The 20,057-nt window shown below is 39.1% G+C and overlaps 1 protein-coding gene across 4 annotated transcripts in view; it reads right to left on the bottom strand.

Annotated features, from left to right (window-relative positions):
* urb2 (URB2 ribosome biogenesis homolog) overlaps nucleotides 1–20,057 on the bottom strand; it is a 246,717-nt gene that overhangs the window by 106,921 nt on the left and 119,739 nt on the right. For 3 of the 4 annotated variants that reach the window (XM_039748286.1, XM_039748283.1, XM_039748284.1), the window contains exon 2: nucleotides 17,688–17,821. In XM_039748286.1, the coding sequence (XP_039604220.1) occupies nucleotides 17,688–17,813 (126 nt within the window). In that variant the 5' untranslated portion in view covers nucleotides 17,814–17,821. Of the gene's footprint in view, nucleotides 1–17,687; nucleotides 17,822–18,488; nucleotides 18,510–20,057 lie in introns of those variants that run through there. The other variant, XM_039748285.1, reaches the window with a different exon arrangement.

Genomic DNA, 20,057 nt, shown 5'->3' with positions numbered 1-20,057 from the left:
GTTATCTAGAGTCACTAAAGCTGGCCGGCCGCGAGAACCAGGGTGGGTTTTTGGTTTGATAAATGCACGCATCCTCTCCAGAGCAGGAGTCAGCACTTGTTTGCATATATTAGCTCTAGAATTACTACAGTTATCCAAGTAACATGGAGTGATCAAAGGAACCATAACTGATGTAGTGAGCCATTCACAATTTAACTGTCACTTCCATTTGCACTTGGACATACATGGCTTAATCAAGACAAGCATATGTTTCTGGTAGGATCAACTAGGTAGACCTGTAGGCAGTCGGAACGCACCTCCAACAGATGGTGGCTGGGCCGTCATGGGTCCGGCTGAGTTCATTCCAGGCCGCCGTCATCGGACCTCCCAGGCGGGACGTTCTGAGATCAGGCCTGTTGCTAGGAAAGGCAACACCCAGATGCTGCATAGGGAGAGGGCAAGATCTGCACTCTCATCTCCGGGTGCCAGAGAAATTGTGTCTCCAAGGAGCAGCCTAGCAGGCAGAAGGTGTTCGGCCGACACCCTCCCTATGGCCCAAGGCCACTGCGGTGTAGGGCTGCTCGGCGTGGGAGGAATACCCACCAAATTGGGGGGCTCAACTGTAATTCCCTCATGGAGAGGTAGGGACAAGGCACAGGCCCACATGACTTTGTCCAAAGAGTGGGTGGAACAGTGGGACCTGAAACACCGGCCTGAGCCGGCCCGCCCGAGGCCCTCCCTCGTCAGATTCTCTGACAATCAATAGGCCTTCGGGAGGGGTGCTAGCCCAAGGTGGATTTCACCTGGGCTCCTCGGATCTCCCTGGGCACAGTGGGCCCAGACTCAGTCCATTCAGAACTCCGGCGGCTGCCCAAGAGAAGCACAGAAAATTTTTCTGTTCCCCTCCCCCAGCCGAAAGAGCCTTCTGAGGGGTGCAGTGCCAAGACCGATTTCCCCCGGGCATGGCCAGGCCATCTGCTGCCTCTTAGGACTTGGGCTCCGCATCGAGGGATGCTTGATGGCAGCCAAACTAGTAATATTCAGAAACATATCAGCTGAGATCAGACTTCCGAGAAAAGTACCAGGGTGCCCTTCTGATTTAGCAAACCAAAGTGAGCCGAAGGCCTTCCACCAGTGCTACCGATTCTCTCTTGCAAGAATGATTTAGGCAGGGGGTCATGTAGTTATCTTACATGACCCTCTGCCCGTTTTTTTCATGACCCCATGTCCGCTTTGACTCTACATAACTCTCTGTCCATTTTTAACATTACCATATGTTCCCTTTGGCTTTACATGACCCTCTCTGCCCACATGGAATCTCTCTTTCAGGCCGCTCCTCTTTGGAGTAGCTCGAAAACACCTGAGTAAGTTCAACTGGAGTAAAGCCAACAGCCAGGAGAAATAACCAGCAGTGAGAAATCTAAGTCGATCGCCCAGCGGGTGGTGGAAACTTAAGGACGACGGTCTCCTAGTGATTCAGCTGAAAGTAGAAAGCGCCAGAAACACCGAAGTTACTGCAGAACAGAGAAGATGATATAAGCGATAAATGCAACTTCATCTGTTCTCTGCCCGCTGAGGGCATGTTTATATGTTGTGTGTCCTGCAGAATGCACAGTTCAGGTTTTCTGGCCAACAATGTAGACAGCTTCACCTGCCAAAAGTGTTAATTTAGAGTTGGTTAGAAAAATACGCAAACTGGATGAGCACTGATAGCAATTAGGCAAACCGAAAATTTTATCGACTCTGTTCAGCTACTTCTGATTCACCTTCAGTCTCTCCAGCTCCCACTGTAGTCAGTGCACGGTCGAAATCAGCAGCAAAAATTCAGCCACAGGGCGAGTGAGCAACAGTAAGACGGGGGTCTAAGAAGCCAAATTTAGTCCAGAGGCGCCCAGGTCACCAATTCTGATCCAGAACACATTCTCAACACCCTGCAGCGTGCCTGTGGATACTGAGAACAACAAAGTGCTCATGATTGGTGATTCCATAGTGCGGAATGTTAGAATTCCGAACTATGTTAAACCAGCAGTTAATGTTAAATGCCTCGCAGGGACAAAGATTTCTGACATAGAGGCTGCATCGGACTGTGTTACTGAAGATTAAGTATCTTTTGCTGCATGTCAGCACTAATGATATTTATTTACGTCAATTTGAGTTATTAAAGAGGAAGTTCATCTCTCTATGCACAGAGCTAAAAGAAAATGATGGCATTTAGTTATATCTGGCCCATTACCAAGATTATATAGAGGGGATGTGATTTAAAGCAGACTGCGTTGCCTTCAATGCTGGCTAGAAACCCGGTGTGCAAATAAAACCATAGCACTTGAGAACAATTGGGATTATTTTTGGGAAAGGCCTGGATTTTTCAAAAAAGAGACTCTCTTTATCCTAATTGGAGTGGGCCTTTTCCCAAAATATGGCAGCAAAACTGCCTGGCTGACTGATTAGAGCACCATCCAGGCCACAGTCATGCGATCTTAAATCAACAGGCTGTTGTATATCCCAGCTGTTACTTTCCTGAAGCCGTTACCCATAATCCCTGTTATGGGATATTCAGTAAATTTAGTCATGATGCAGACCTTAAATGACTTGATAACCAAAAATAAGGCGCATAATTAGACAAAGTGATAAAACTAGACCCTTCACCAGGAGCACCTGTAATAGAAACTTAGCTCAAATTAAAACAAAAGGTATATCACCAGTTCAGAAAGAAGTATGCAGTTTTAATTTGTTGATTATTCATCATTCACTCTCTTGGAAGTAAAGCTGTTTTGGTAAATTATATTATATTAAGTACAAAATGTGATCTGTGCCTTCTCACTGAAACCTACCTTAGTAAATCTGACACTGGTACTTACCCCTAACTGAGGCATCACGAGATGGATACACGTTCCTCCACAAGTCTAGAGATTCTGGTTGAGGAGGAGGCCTTGGAATAATTAATTGTAACAGAATGCAAATCACTTCTAAATATGTATGTGACTTCACATCCTTTGAGGCATTCACTTTAAATATTAAAACAGATTCCAACACAATTATAATGCTAGTCTACAGAACACCAGGGCAATATTCATTGTTCATGACTGAATTTGGCAACCTTTTATCTGATGTGGCTATAAATTATGAGCATAGTATTGACAGGGGATTTTAATACACACATTGATGTGTAAACTGGCACTTTTAGCAAATGTTTAACTTATTTGTTAAATTCAGTAGGATTTTGTCAGATTGTCAAAGGTCCAACTCATAATCATAACCACACATTAGACTTAATTATAACTTACAAAGTTTAAAATTCAAAATTTAAATATTACTTCATTAAATGAAGTTATTTCCGATCACTACTTAATTACGTTTGAATTGGTTCTTTCCTTACCAATACACTCACAGATTAAAACAATGACAGTGTGGCATGTAGACTGCAATTCTGCTTCAAAAATGTATATACACTCAAGTAACATTGTGGAAAACCATATAGATCAGTTAACATCGAACGTAAACTCGGAAAACAATTTAGATTAGCTAACATCACATTGTATTAGGACCTTGAGAGATGCTCTGGATGCAGTGATTCCCCTTAAAACAAAAATGATCAAAGCACATAGAAACTTTCCCAGGGTAAATGAAAACACCCGAGCTCTTAAATTAGAGTGTCGAAAACTGGAGCACAACAAAGCTACATGTCTTTCAAATTGCATGGACAGAGAGTGTTAAAAATATACAAATGCTCTCTTTAAAGCTTGATCAGATTACTATTCTAAAATAATAGACTGCAATAATAAAAATCCTCAGGTACTGTTTAGAACAGTATCTAATTTAACAAAAGGGAATTCAGATCTATAGTGCAAAATATCAACAGATATTAGCGGTATAGACAGTAAGAAAATCTTTAATGAGAAAATATAAGATCCCAGATCTCAGCATTACAGTGCAAACCACATATAAACTTGGCAGACCCTGTCTCACACTTTAGAAATTTAAATCCTGTAACTGAGCAGGAAGTCTTGATTTTAATTTCTGAAATGAAACCTACTACTTGCCTAGATCCAGTGCCAACAAAACAAGTAAAAAGTGCAATGGATGTTCTTACAGCGCCTATTCTTAACATTATTAACAGTACATTATTGCATGGCACAGCACCTGATGCACTAAAAGTGTCAGTAATTAAACCATATTTAAAAAGGCAGACCTAGACTCACATATAATTAATAATTATATACCAATTTCAAATTTACCCAATTTCAAATTTATTTTCTCTTTGAAATACCTGAAAAAGTTGACGACAATCAATTTTCACTTGTACGCAGATGACACCCTTTCTTTTAGGCCAAATGAAGTTTCTCCAATGTTGTCTTTAATTACTTGTGTTAGTAAATTATTGAAGTGGATTGATGAGAATTACTTTCTTTTTAAACACTGATAAAACAGAGATGTTAATTATTGGTAGGAATGATGCTTTTCAAACAATATTTTGTCATCATTTAACTCAGTTGTAATCACCACTAATTTTACTGAATCAGCCTGCAATCTAGGAGTTATCTTAGATTCTAGCATGTCATTTAAAGCACACATTACAAAGTTGTCTAAACCATGTTTCTTCCATCTGCAAATGTTGGGAAATTAAGGTGTTTTCTAAATAAGGATTCTGAGATATTTCATGCATTTAGTTCGGGTAGGACTGACTACTGCAACTTGGTGTTCACTGGATGTTCAAACTATTCTTTATACAGCTTCCAGTTAATCCAAAATGCTGCTGCAAGAATTATTACAAGAACAAGAAAACACAAAAACATAACTCCAGTTCTTAAATCTTTACACTGACTCCTGGTTAAGTTTAGGGCAGATTTGAAAATCGTCCTTTTAACATATGAAGCCTTAAATGGCCAAGGTCCGGCTTACTTGTCCAAGCTTATCATGACTTACAAATGGCTGCCTCCTTGGCCGACGGTGATTCCCCAACCACCCGCAGGGCTCCATGGGAGATGGAGTCCTCCACAGCTTGGTTGGGCCCTGGGGTGGCTGCTAGGGAGGGCTGTCTGCTTCCAACAGCCCGGTTGGACGAATCCTCAGCCCCACCCGGAGGTGCAATTAGGACCAGGTGGTCAAGCACCTGGAACACTTCCAGGTGGGTTATAAAAAGGGCCAGCCACCACCACTCAAGGAGCCAGGGCCTGGAGGAGGAGGAGGACTACGCTTGTGGAGGAGTGGTGGTTAAAGGAAAGGTTGTTGCTGTGTGGTGGAATAGTGCTTGGGACTGTGTATTGCCTGTGGGTCACGGGGAAGACGTGTGCCCACGGGTGAAGAAATATAAAGTCTTGTTGGTTTTATACATGCCTCTGTGTCGAGTCAGGCGCCTATATAGCGCCTTTTGTTACACAGGTATTAATGAAATAACAGTGGGAGGTCGGGATTTTAGTTACAGGGCCTCTAAACTGTGGAATGGTCTGCCTGCTACTATAAGAGATGCCCCTTCGGTCTCAGCTTTCAAATCCCGGCTGAAGACTCACTACTTAAGTTTAGCATATCCTAACTAGAGTTGCTGATTAACTGTACAGACTGCATCGCTGTTATTAGACTTTAACACTAAAACATAAGTAATATGATATTTATAATTTGTTACTAACCCTTATCTATTTGGTTTCTTTTCTCGGTACTCAAATGTGGCAATTGGTGCCAGTGCCCACCTGCCAAGTTATTTTGGCTGTCAAAGGTAAAGTCATCTCTGATGGAGGATTGCAGGAATCATCGGGAGGAGGAGTTCTTTCATCGGATTGGTTGGCCCAGAACTGACTTTGCTGTGGAATGGCCAATAGGGGGAGGCGGCTTGATGGCCAAGGTCTCCATTACTCTGAACAAATCTAAATCGTATTATGTAAAATTATCTACTGTTTAATTCTGCTATATGCTTGAAATATTCTTATTGCACAATTACAGGTGCCGGTCATAAAATTAGAATATCATGACAAAGTTGATTTATTTCAGTAATTCCATTCAAAAAGTGAAACTTGTATATTAGATTAATTCATTACACACAGACTGATGTATTTCAAATGTTTATTTCTTTTAATTTTGATGATTATAACTGACAACTAATTAAAGTCCCAAATTCAGTATCTTGGAAAATTAGAATATTGTGAAAAGGTTCAATATTGAAGACACCTGGTGCCACACTCTAATCAGATAATTAACTCAAAACACCTGCAAAAGCCTTTAAATGGTCTCTCAGTCTAGTTCTGTAGGCTACACAATCATGGGGAAGATTGCTGATTTGACAGTTGTCCAAAAGACGACCACTGACACCTTGCTCTGCTCAAGGTCTCTCAGATTTGAAGGGTGCCTTCTCCCAAAAGCAATTTTGAGATCTCTCCATAAGTTTTCAATCGGATTTAGATCCGGACTTATTGCTGGCCACTTCAGAACTCTCCAGCGCTTTCTCTTCAACCATTTCTGGGTGCTTTTAGAGGTATGTTTGGGGTCACTGTCCTGCTGGAACACCCATGACCTCTGACGCAGACCCAGCTTTCTGACACTGGGCTCTACATTGCACCCCAAAATCTTTTGGTAGTCTTCAGATTTCATGATGCCTTGCACACAGTCAAGGCATGCAGTGCCAGAGGCAGCAAAACATCCCCAAAACATCTTAGAACCTCCACCATGTTTGACTGTAGGTACTGTGTTCTTTTCTTCGTAGGCCTCATTCCGTTTTCTGTAAACAGTACAATGATGAGGTTTACCAAAAAGCTCTATCTTGGTCTCATCTGTCTACAAGACATTCGCCCAGAAGGATTTTGGCTTCCTCAAGTACATTTTGGCAAACTACAGTCTAACTATGTTTCTGCGTCAGCAGTGGGGTCCTCCTGGCTCTCCTGCCGTAGCGTTTCATTGCGACAGATAGTTTGAGCTGACACGGTTGCTCCCTGAGTCTGCAGAACAGTTTGAATATATTTTGAAGTTGATTGGGGCTGTTTATCCACCATTCGGACTATCCTTTGTTTCAGTCTTTTATCAATTTTTCTCTTCCGTCCACGTCCAGGGAGATTAGCTACAGTGCCATGTGTTGTGAACTTCTTGATTATGTTGCACACAGTGGACAAAGGAACATGAAGATCTCTGGAATTGGACTTGTAGCTTTGAGATTGTTGATATTTTTCCACAATTTTTCTTAAGTCCACAGACAATTCTCTGCTCTTCTTTCTGTTCTCCATGCTTAGTGTGGCACACTCAGACACACAACAGAAAGGTTGAGTCAACTTTTCTCAATTTTAACTGGCTTCAGGTGTGATTGCTATATTGCCAGCACCTGTTTCTTGCCACAGATGAGTTCAAGCGAGCATCATATGCTTGAAACAAAACGATTTACCCACAATTTTGAAAAGGTGCCAATAATTTTGTCCGGCCCATTTTTGGAGTTCTGTGTGACAGGATGTCAGATTTGGCTTTTTTTCACTGTTTTTTTGTGTTGTTCCAATGCATATAAAGGAAATAAACATGTGCATACCAAAACATTTGTAATTGCAACAATTTTCTGGGAGAAATGGTGCATTTTCTGGGAAAATTCCGGGGGTGCCAATAATTTCGGCCATGACTGTAGGTACGTTGCAACATCAAACACTGGCACTGTATCTGATTTTGTTCAGCTCTGACAGGAGACCGTCCCCTGTGTGGGGAGAAAAACAAGTGACCATGATATCTGTGGCAATCAGCAGCTACCCTCTAAAACAAACGTAGCTCTGATTTCTGTCTCCAACACGTCAAACGTTACCCCTTAACAATCTGTAGATGATAACATCGGTCGAAGACACAGATATCTTTAGCTAAGAGGAGGCAAGGTACGCTCCAACACGTGAAGAGAAGTAGACAAGCAATCGAACTATGATACTAGTGCAATGAGAGAAGTCGCAAAATAAACCGGAATTTTCAAGCAAATTATAGAAAGAAAAAAAAAAAAGATCTAAATCTGTTAAGAAGTTCTCTCGTGGAAAGTGATCTGACATACAGACAGATGTTGGATTTGGAATTCGATAGGTCAGCAATAACAGTAACTCTAACATCTAAAATTGTTAAAGTCCCTCTGTAATGATTCAATGGATTACAGATTATCTGCCGATCATCTTGGTATCATCTGCAAAATAAATCAGCTTGTTACATATATTCCTATTCAAATAATTTATATACAGTATATTAAAAATAGCTGTGGCCATAGCACTTAACATTTGTCAATTCTAATAAGGTTACTTGTACCATAACCCTCTGTTTCCTGTGTCTGAGCAAATATTGCACCCATCTACAAACATCTCCCTGAACTCCCACTTCTTTTAGTTTTATGCCCAACCTTATCAATTGCTTTATGAAAGTCAAAATAAGTAATATCATATTGCTCCACTTTGATCATACCCTTTTGTTGTTTCCCATTAAAATCCCAGCATGTTGGCAAAACATGACCTCCCTATTCTGAACCCATGCTGACTGCTCAGTAGAAATCCTGTTCTTGTCATGTGTTTCTCAACCTTTGCATAATAATTCCTTCCATTAAATTTTCCTGTGACGCTTACCATCCTATAGTTGCTAGTAAGGTTAAATTAAGGAAAAATGTCCCTTTGATCCTAACATTATAATGTAATGCACTGTAGTTGTCTGGAGATCCATGCGAGTCAAAAAAAGAGGTGAAATGCAGTAAATGTCTCTTTGCAGCTTAAGGGGTTTGAGAACCTATGCAAGCCGTGTTTTTGAAGTTTTTACTTTTTTGGAAATATACTTTTGACAAAATATTTACAGCACAATGGAGAAATATATGTATGCATCTTGAACTACATACTTTTGCAGGGCACTGAATAAATATTGTAACATAGTTTGATACAAAAGGTGCCTACTATTTTGAAAGAAGAGGGAGAAGTGGATCTGAACAGGATACAAAAAGAAGGGGAATGCCGAGATGACCAACTGCATAAGAATAAGCTAAGCTGAACATACTTTAAACAGGTCCTCAGTTGGCTTTTTCTGATAATACAATCTTAACTATCTCAAGACGCTAACAGAAACATTTGTATGAAATTTTCAGTTTCTTGGCAAACTGTCATACATCACATCCTACTTACAAACAATTTAAAACAAGTTCACCGACATCTAACCTAGCAGTTGTTGGAATGCTTTTGGCAAACAAACTTCAGATGCTCCCAACTCTTAAAACAATGACAAGCAGAACACGCAGCTTGCCAGCAGATGATCCGAGCACTTCTCCTTAGCGTGTATTCAGCCCTCATACCCCCCACCCCACACTCCTCCTCCTTCAGAACACGCAGAGTGACAAGCAGAACAGGTATTTTGGCAGAAGCAGCACAAAACTAGTAGCTGATCCATCCATTTCTGGTTAGCGTGCGTTCAGGTCCCCACCTTCACAAAGCGAGACGTGAAGAGGCAAAAGGACAGCTGCTGTACAGGCTTTTAAGTGATTGATGCAAAGCGCGTGAAGCACAACACACAGCTGGCCTGGAGCAGCAGCAAGACACCAGCTGAACCGATCGCATCTCTTTATCGTGCATTCAGACCCCCCTTTCACAATGCGAGCAGCGTTATAAGTGCTACGAGAAAGAGATTTAACCACGCCCGGGGCAGGAAATAAAAGGACAAATATTGTTTTTACAAAAGTTTTAAAGTAAAAATGAAAATAATGCATATGTAACAATTCCCACGAAAATAACAATCTCTTTAAATTGTTTATCCGGTAAACCAAACACGGGGGTGGAGCCCTCTAATAATAATAATAGTATTAATAAATCCACGATGTAGCAGGGGCACGATAGCTGAACCGCGATATAACGGAGGATTACTGTATTATAGATTAAAAACATATATTTGATTTATTTGAGTCTGTAACAGTCGGTGTAGATGTGTGTGTATATAATTGCTACCCCAGTAATTACTGGGTACAAGGCAGGAACAATCCCTAAAAAGGGCACTAGTCACATTTAGTGACAAACACCATGTATAGCAGTGCTTCATCCACTTTTGCCACTAGCACTGATGCCTATGAATGCGAAAATATAATCTAGTTTTACAGAAAGGTTTTGACTTTGCAAATTTGTTTATTTTTAACACATGTTCGCTCAGGAGATTTTCTAGCCATAAAAGGTTTATCCATCATGACTACAGGCTTCCTGTCTGTCATACTAGGTTAACAAGTACACCATCACTCTTTGCTTTGCAAATCAATGCCCCTATTCTGAGCAAAGCCTTCATGAGGTATTGGATGGATTTAAAAATTCCAAACTGAGTGAACTGCCCAATTTTTGACACACAACTTTTACGTACAAATCACTAATGATTGTTTCATAAAAAGAAGCACGAGGCGGCTAAAGGGAGGAAAAAGAAAAGAAACACGAAGGTTGCGGAGTGAGGAAGTAAGCAGGAAGCAATATGGAAAGAACTGGTGTAAGCGAGAGAGAGAGAGAGACAGAGAGAGCTTGTGCTCGCAGGCAGGCAGCTGGACAGTGAGTCTAAGCCATGTTTGGCCAACACTCGGTGGGCCAGAAGGAAGCGGTTGCTCCAGCGGAGCGATCAAGGAACTGGAGTGACCAGAAGGAGGATGGCTGGCCGTGTAAGGCCGAGAAACTGCACCGGGCTTGCTTTTAAAGAGACTGCTTTCAGCATTGTTTTAACCTCGTATTTAATGAAGACTTTTTTCTATTGGATTTTAACCTCCACTTCTTCTGTTTTTATGGGATTATTTATTTATTGAAGGATTCTGAAAGCACTGCACTTTATTTAATATGGACTTTGCTTTTGAGTGTTGTTCTGTTGATTTTAATAAAAGCACTTGGCACTTTTTGCACCATCCAATTGTTCCATTGTAGTGCCTCACTGTCGTGCTCATCGGTAAAATTACTGACGGTGACGGGTTTAAGGGCTCCCGGAAGCGAGATGGAAGCATGCAGTGAACCCGCATCGTCACAGACTTTACCTCAAAACTGTAATCTCCTCTCCACCCAGTTCCTCCTCAGTTCCTTCATGGCAGAACTCGACTCATGCAAGGTTAGTTTTTTTGGTTGTTTATGGTTAGTTTTTGTATAAATTAAGGATTTTTCAAATGTTAATCTTTTTCCCCTGTGCTTAAAACTTATTAAAAAAAAAGTGTTTACAGCGAGCGGTTTGTAAGGCTATATGTGAACTCTTACAATGTTAGTTTTCGCTGTTCAAGGTTTTCTCAGTGTTATTCAATGTTTTTACATTTAGTTTACTATTACACTTTAGTTAATTAAATCATAAAATGCATTTTTGTGCTTAAAATCTTTTAAAAAAATATATTTACATATAGCTCGTACGGTCAGGAACGGATTAATTTTATTTACATATAATCCTATGGGGGACCAAGGTTCCAATGTACAGGTTTGCCTCATACTAGAGTATTGAGATAGATATTTAGTGTCACTAGCCATTTTAACTCTAATCTGATGAATTATTATTTTGGATCATTGTAAAACCAACTATCCTTATTGAAGAAGTTTGGAAGAAGAAAAAACAATTGTCTCAACATATTTAATTTCACTAAATAATGCACTTCAGTGGCTGCTTAGCTGCTGTTGTTCTTTCTTAAACTCTGTGAAGTGCCTTGAGAATGGGAAAGGCGCTATATAAATAAAATGTATTATTATCAGCAAGAGGCAGTCAGTGGGTTACAAAATGACAGTGGACCATAAGTCAGTCTGTTCTATCTTATAACTCCCTGTTATTTCCCAGTTATAACAACTGCTCCATCATATCCTATGCCATCCAGGTTACAAATTCTAAAGCATATTAATAATAATCTCAGCTGTGTCATCAATCATATTGCAGGATGCTAAAAAACTGCCCCAATCTCTTCATTTAGTTAACTAATATAAAAATGAAAACAATCAGCTGCTTTAAAATCAAGATATCTTCAGTTTCATCACGCAAAACACAAATAATTTTCAGAATGTGCATTTTTTAAAAATTTACATCTACTTTCTGATGCTAAAATACCGTACAATTCTTGCATTATCGTTCTCGAGATCTAATGTGTATTTTTACCAAGGTTAACACTAGAATTGCCAAAGCCTACAAAAAAATCCGTAATTTCGGCCCACCTTAAATCCTTCCCACCTTTCCGTCAGCATTTTTTGTCTTGTAAATGTGTCGATCAACACAAGCAGCAAGCAGCCTGCTATCACATCCCCCCTCTGCCGCAGAAAGGGCAAAACATTCTCCCACCTAAAGACTTGATTACCAGGGAGTGAGACACCTTGAGCTGTATTGAATAAATGTGTATATATAAGGTGTGAAACCTGGAATCCAAATATCAAATAGACATTTTCACAAAAGGTACAAGTATAACAACACAAGTCTGATTTTATTCAAGAATATAAATGCAGAAAAAGAACTTGCATTAGGCTGCAACATTGACATGCACTTAATACGACCACTTTGGTGGCACAGCGGTAAGAACTGCTGACTGGTAATCAAAAGGTCATAGATTCGACCCCAGACACCTCCGTTTTGAGATGTGAGCTGCTCTCACTCTTACAGAATAAAAATATACATTTGATTTGAGTCTGTAACAGCTGGTGTAAATTTATGGTACTTGTAAAGGTTAGCTTTTTTTTTTTTTTCTTCATTCAGCTTTATTTACCCAGTCATGTTCATGCTCCCCCCGATCTGACACTGCCATTTTCACATAATGACGTGCTATAACAGAGGTGAACTCAGATGAGGATAAGGGTTCTACGTCAGAGAAAGAATGCACATTGCGCTTTTGCAGTCACTGTACTTTGAATATAAAAGTCAGATCAAATGTTATTTACCTTGATTTATTTCCAAAAAGTCACAAGGTACAGCTATAGAAAAAGTGTGATGCGCATTCTTTCTCCAATATAGAAACCCTTATCCTCATCTGAGTTCACCTCTTTTATAGCACGTCTTTATGTGAAAACAGCAGTGTCAAATCAGAGGGAGCGTGAAAGTGACTGGGAGAATAGAACTAAATTAAAATAAAATAAAAAAATTGCTAACCTTTATAAGTACTATAAATTTACACCAGCTGTTACAGGCTCAAATCAAATGTATGTTTTTATTCTATAACAGTAAGAATAAGAGCAGCTCACTTCTCAAAACGGAGGTGATCAGGATCGAACCTGTGACCTTTAAATACCATTTCTTACCGCTGCGCCACCAAAGCAGTCATATTAAATTCATGTCAATGTCGCACCCTAATGTGGGTTCTTTTTCTGCAGTTATATACTTGAATAAAAGCGCACTTTTTTATTATAGTACCTTTTCTGAAAGTGTCTATTTGGTAATTGGACTTCAGGCTTCATACATTATACACTTCATGTCTACATTTTGTCAATTATTACTAAGACATGAAAAATGATTCTGTTTTAATGATGTGTTTACATAGATTGTTGCAGACATGAGACTCACATGAAATGCATGTGTTCCAAATAACGATACATTATTTACTCAATATAGCTCAAGGTGTCTCACTTTAAGATAATCAAGGCTTGAGGTGGGAGAACATTTTGCCCTTTCTGTGGTGGTGTGGGATGTGATAGCAGGTTGCTGTGCTTATTGACATATTTACAAGACAAAAGATGCTGATGGAGAGATGCGAAGGGATTTAAGGTGGGCCGAAATTACAAGTTTTTTCATAGGCTTTGGCAATTCTAGTGGTAAGAAGGAACAACCCATAGCTATGTAGTACTGAAGTAATTTGTAAAATTGGGCTATGTTTCTTTCGTTATAAGTACACAGGTATCAATATACATTTTACATTGTTCATAATCCGTATCTATCTATCTAATCAGCCAAGCTTTTTCTTTTTACTTTTTTGCATGGCACAGTTATCCAAGACACTAAGTTTGTGGGTCGTCTCTTTGAGTACTAGAAGAGTTGAATTTGCACCCTGGTTCAAACTGCACCTAGCAGGTGACCAGGTAATTGTTAAAAGAAGCCCAGCTTTATTATCTGCTGAGTTTTTGTATTTTACCTTCTAAGCTTATGTCTAAAGGCTATTATTATTCACTATGATAAATGCATTTTAGTCACTTAATTTCAAAAACATACAGGGAAGGTCATATGTAAGGCATAACCACTGTTATAGTGTAATGCTTACGCTAGGTTTCCTATTGATATACCCAGCTGTATTATAAACAAAATAGAGCATTGTTTAATAAACCATGGGAACAAGGAAAAGGATTAACATCTCAGTCGCATTTAAAAAGTTACGTACCCCTAAAACTGACAGGATTATCCATCAACATAGTGGACTGGGTAAATTGTGGTTATTTAAGGTATGAATGTTTGTCATGTCCTAATAGCAAATGGGTGTAACCAATCAACTGCTATTGCTTGGAATTGTAATCTAATCAATGAATTGTATAAATATAGCACATAGGACAATTTTTCCCTTTGTGACACTTGCTGATAAGATATGATGTGCTGCCCCTTGCAAGATTTAGATAAAAAAAAAAAAAAAAGTGAAGTTTTTTCCTGCCTGTGTTTTATTGCCTAAACCAGGGCATTCAAGTGGAGGTGTTGAAAATTTCTCACACTTTACACTAAATTTTCACTTCCAGCTAATCAAATTATTTAACCCAAAGACAAAATCCCCTCACATGAAAGAATTGTCATATAATTATGAATTAATGATAGCTTACAATGTATTCAAAATGGATGCTGTCATGACAACATCTTTAGTTAAACATATCTCTATATATAATCTTCATTTGGATCTTGATCTTTGTTTGTCAACGAATGAATTAGAAGAAGAAGCACTAGATGGCAGTAGAGAGACAGCTAAAACATAGGCATTGCATTAAGAATCTTCTCCAGGCTTATACTACTGAAGACTGTAGTACTCCAGTCATACCTCAAAACACAGACATTCAAACTAAACAAATTGTGCTTTAAATTAACTAAAGATCTTCATTTAGATCTTGATCTTTGTTTGTCCGCGAATTCCATACATGCGTAGACCACCTCCCAGTTTAGTACGTTGTTGTTACTCATGGATGTCAACAATGTGCCGGAATAACGAAAGGGGTGGTGGACAGTGTTATGCTGGTTAGCTCCCGAGGCCTGGTTAGAAAATGAAATTGCCGAAGATAAAAGGTACGTGCCTACGTGAAATATGAATGAAAGAAAGACAGTGGGTAAAATGAATGACAACGTAACAGCACATTCCGGAAATTATTATTGTTACGTTGTAGCCGGCGAGTGCTGCGCGTCTCACAGTTGTTCGTGGCTTGCTCACATGTCAGTGAAGTGATCCCTATTTATGCTTTAAAGAGCCTGGACACATATGTGTCCCTCTTTTATAACCATTGCTCCATGTATATTGCCTTACTCTTTGGATTGCCACAAAGCAACCTGTGAGATTGGAGAAAGGTTAAGAATACATCGTGAGAGGAAACAATACCGTTGTGAAAACGAGATGGACTGTGAACGAACAGAAGCAGAAATGCTCCTACACCACCACATAATTACTATTCGGACAGTGATTCCGAGTAGGCCGTTCCTATCGAATCAATATCCAAGGGTTTTCTTTTGTAATTTTGTTTCCCTTATAAAAAATCATAATGCTGTGCGACGAAGGGCCCAGTTCACAACTGGCAGCCGCGTTTAAACAGGGAGCCCTTCACAGACAACTTTTAACACGCGTAGTTGGGTGCACATGGCTAGTTTAAAAATAACTGCATTGTAGAAAATCGTTGCACACACTAACATCAAAATGAACACATGCACTTTTTCAATTTAAATATTGCAATCAACAATGGCTCATATACATGCTGATTCCTGTGTCTCAAGCTTATGGCTACTATGAAATCTGTAAACCACCAGATATCATTATTTTTGAACTCTGAAACTTTTTATCCATTTTCTTGTTAGGATAAGAAGCTTCAAAAGCTTCACAGGGATGTTTGCCCATCACTAACTTCAGTTGCATGTCTCCAAAGTGACTTGCTGAAGTCACTTTCTCCAAGCATGCTCTCTTAAGCCCTTTCACAGCTACCTAGAAACAAAACTATGGTCTAGCAGCAGCTAAGCAGACATGCTGGAAAGCTCATGTGTATCCTTCACTTCGTCCCAGACAAGGTACACTCTCTTTAAAATATGATCACACAGTCAAAAAACATACATAATAGGGAACCTGCTTTGTATGGTGCATGTTGAGGTGTAGAGGGAAATACTCTATGTTGGAATTGAGGGTGGGGAAAAAAATATCAAGCAAAACAAATTCAGTGCAGCTGCAGCATCATGTAATAAAACACATATTGCTATGCTAGTCTTGCAGTTGTCACTTGACCCTTATGGAAAGATGCACATCATTTGTTGAACACAAATATTTAAAGTTTCAAATTATAGCTTTTCTAGGGAGAAACTTGAGACAGTGATGATGCACTTTAGTAGTTAGCATTATGCAGCAGTAGTCTGAGAAAATAAAAACAGATTTGTTATAGTACTTGATAAACTATTTTATCTTTAACACTGTTTAAAATGCAAATGTAAAAGCAATTTTCAAAAAAGTATGACTTTCAAAGATTTGCAAATCAAAGATGATCTTTCTTCAGTGTAATATTTTGAAAACAAATCTGTGTCTTAATATATAAACTTTAGCATTCATGTTTACAAGAACAAGAAAATATGAACACATAACCCCAGTTCTTAAATCTTTACACTGGCTCCCAGTTAAATTTAGGGCAGATTTCAAAATCCTCCTTTTAACATATAAAGCATTAAACGGCCAAGGTCCGGCTTACTTGTCTGAACTTATCATGACTTACAAACCTGAGCGCACATTAAGATCTCAAGATGCCGGTCTGCTTAGGATTCCAAGGATTAATAAAATAACAGTGGGAGGTCGAGCTTTTAGTTACAGGGCCCCTAAACTGTGGAATGGTCTTCCTGCTTCCATAAGAGATGCCCCCTCGGTCTCAGCCTTTAAATCCCGGCTGAAGACTCACTACTTCAGTTTAGCATATCCTGACTAGAGCTGCTGATTAACTGTACATACTGCATCTCTGTTGTTAGTCATTAGCACTATAACATAAGTAACATGATAATTATATTTGAATACTAACCCTCACCTATTCTGTTTCTTTTCTCGGTACCCAAATGTGGCCATTGGTGCCACGGCCCACCTGCCAAGTTGTTTGCCTGCCAAAGGTAAAGTCATCCCTGATGGAGGATCACAGGAATCATGGGAAAGAGGGTCCTTTCATCGGAGCAATGTTTCAGCCGTGGCATGGCCAAATGGAGATGCAGCTAGATGGATGAGGTCTCCAGGACTCTAAAAATATCCAAACCTAATTATGTCATATCATCTACTGTTAAACCGTAATTCTAAAATTTTTATTATGCTGTCTTAAGGAATTGTTCTGTTATGTATATTGTATTGTATTGACCCCCTACTTTTGACACCTACTGCACGCCCAACCTACCTGGAAAGGGGTCTCTCTTTGAACTGCCTTTCCCAGGTTTCTTCCATTTTCCTACAAGGTTTTATTGGGAGTTTTTCCTTGTCTTCTCAGAGAGTCAAGGCTGGGGGGCTGTCAAAAGGCAGGGCCTGTTAAAGCCCATTGCGGCACTTCCTGTGTGATTTTGGGCTATACAAAAATAAACTGTATTGTATTGTATTGTATGTTACAATCAACATTAAAAGGACTCAAATGAAAGCAAGTATTTGTAAACTTTACCTGTTCTTTGTTGGGCAAGAAACACAACGGGGAAATCCAGGCAAAGTGAGCCAGCTTCAACTTGTCTTTCCATGGTGTTTTTGATCCCTTTAGCCTCAAATAGATCCCAGTATAAACAGAAGCCATCAGTACACCTGTAAAATTGTAAAAAAAAATTAAAAAAAAAATAATAAAAAAAAAAATTCTACAACATCCCTTATAGTACCAGTACTGGTTTTCTCCTTTATCTTACAAACAGAAAACTCAAATCTGAACAAGCAAATCTTAAAAAAAAAAAAAAAAAAGTATTCAATCCCTTTGAAGGTCATCATAATTTTCTGCATGACAGAAGATTTGTACACATACAGAATTTATCCATTCAGTATTTTTAAAGTGAACTCTTCTGCGGTAACAATATATTTCCTAAGTCAAAATAAACCATTTTCTGTAAATATTTAAGAAGGAAAAACTCAAGTTAGTGTTTTCATAAGTATTCAAGCCCTACACATTAATCAATCAATCAATCAACATTTATTTATATAGCACATATTCATACAAAAACTGTAGCTCAAAGTGCTTTACAAAATGAATAGAAAAATAGAAGACACAATAAAAGATAAACATAAGTCAACATTAATTAACATAGAATAAGAGTAAGGTCCGATGGCCAGGGTGGACAGAAAAACAAAAAAACTCCAAAGGCTGGAGAAAAAATAAAATCTGTAGGGGTTCCAGACCAAGAGACCGCCCAGTCCCCTCTGGGCAATCTACCTAACATAAGTCAAACAGTCCTCTTTGTATTTAGGGTTTTAATGGAAGGACCTGATGATGATGGTCACGTAGACTTCTGGCTTTCAGTCCATCAATGTTGGTGCATCATGATGCTTTGAGTAGGAAACAAAGAAACCGGAAAAAGAAACAGAAGAGAGAGTAGGGGTCAGTATGGATTTTGGAGCCACTGTGAATAATTATAATGAAGAATTGAACATACAGAGTATCAGTATTAAGTTAAAGTGAAGTTATAAAAAGGCCATGTTAAAGTAATGTGTTTTCAGCAGTGTTTTAAAGTGCTCTACTGTATTTGCCTGGCGAATTCCTACTGGCAGGCTACTCCAGATTTTGGGTGCATAGCAGCAGAAGGCCGCCTCACCACTTCTTTTAAGTTTAGCTTTTGGAATTATAAGGAGACACTCATTTGAAGATCTAAGGTTACGATTTGGAATAGAACGCGTCAGGCATTCCGATATATAAGATGGAGCGAGATTATTTAAGGCTTTATAAACCATAAGCAGTATTTTAAAGTCAATCCTGAATGACACAGGCAACCAGTGTAGTGACATCAAAACTGGAGAAATGTGTTCGGATTTTCTTTTCCCAGTTAGGATTCTAGCAGCTGCATTCTGCACTCGTTGCAAATGATTTATGTCTTTTTTGGGTAGTCCCGAGAGGAGTGCGTTACAGTAATCTAGTCTACTGAAAACAAAAGCGTGAATTAATTTCTCCACATCTTTCAATAATATAAGAGGTCTAACTTCAGCTATGTTTCTTAAGTGAAAAAATGCTGTCCTAGTGGTCTGATGAATATGCGATTTAAAATTCAGATTACAGTCAACGGTTACTCCTAAATTTTTTACTTCCGTCTTAACTTTTAATCCTAGTGCATCAAGTTTATTTCTGATAACCTCACTGAATCCATTATTGCCAATTACTAAAATTTCAGTTTTCTCTTTATTTAGTTTGAGAAAATTACTATTCATCCATTCAGAAATACCAGTAAGACATTGTGTTAGTGTATCGAAAGAGTCGGAGTCATCAGGTGCTATAGATAAGTACAGCTGTGTGTCATCAGCATAGCTGTGGTAACTCACGTTGTAACCTGAGATAATCTGACCTAACGGAAGCATGTAGATTGAGAATAACAGCGGACCCAGGATAGAGCCTTGTGGAACACCATATCGGATATCATGTGTCTTTGAGATTGGATTACCACAACTCACAAAGAATTTTCTCCCTGCCAGGTAGGATTCAAACCAATTTAAGACACTGCCAGAGAGGCCCACCCATTGACTAAGGCGATTTCTAAGAATATTATGATCAATGGTGTCAAATGCAGCACTCAGATCTAAGAGGATGAGAACAGATAAATGGCCTCTGTCTGCATTTACCCGCAAGTCATTTACTACTTTAACAAGTGCAGTTTCTGTACTGTGATTTGTTCTGAAGCCTGACTGAAATGTATCAAGAATAGCATGTTTATTGAGGTGGTCATTTAACTGCATAATGACTGCCTTCTCTAGAATTTTACTTAAGAAGGGCAGGTTAGAAATGGGTCTAAAATTTTCAAAGGCAGAGGGGTCAAGATTATTTTTCTTGAGCAGGGGTTTAACTACA

This window comes from Polypterus senegalus, chromosome 3 (assembly GCF_016835505.1).
Source record: "Polypterus senegalus isolate Bchr_013 chromosome 3, ASM1683550v1, whole genome shotgun sequence".
Lineage (NCBI taxonomy): Eukaryota > Metazoa > Chordata > Cladistia > Polypteriformes > Polypteridae > Polypterus > Polypterus senegalus.
Note: the sequence above shows the minus strand (reverse complement) of the source record. Positions and strands in the feature narration are given on the sequence as shown.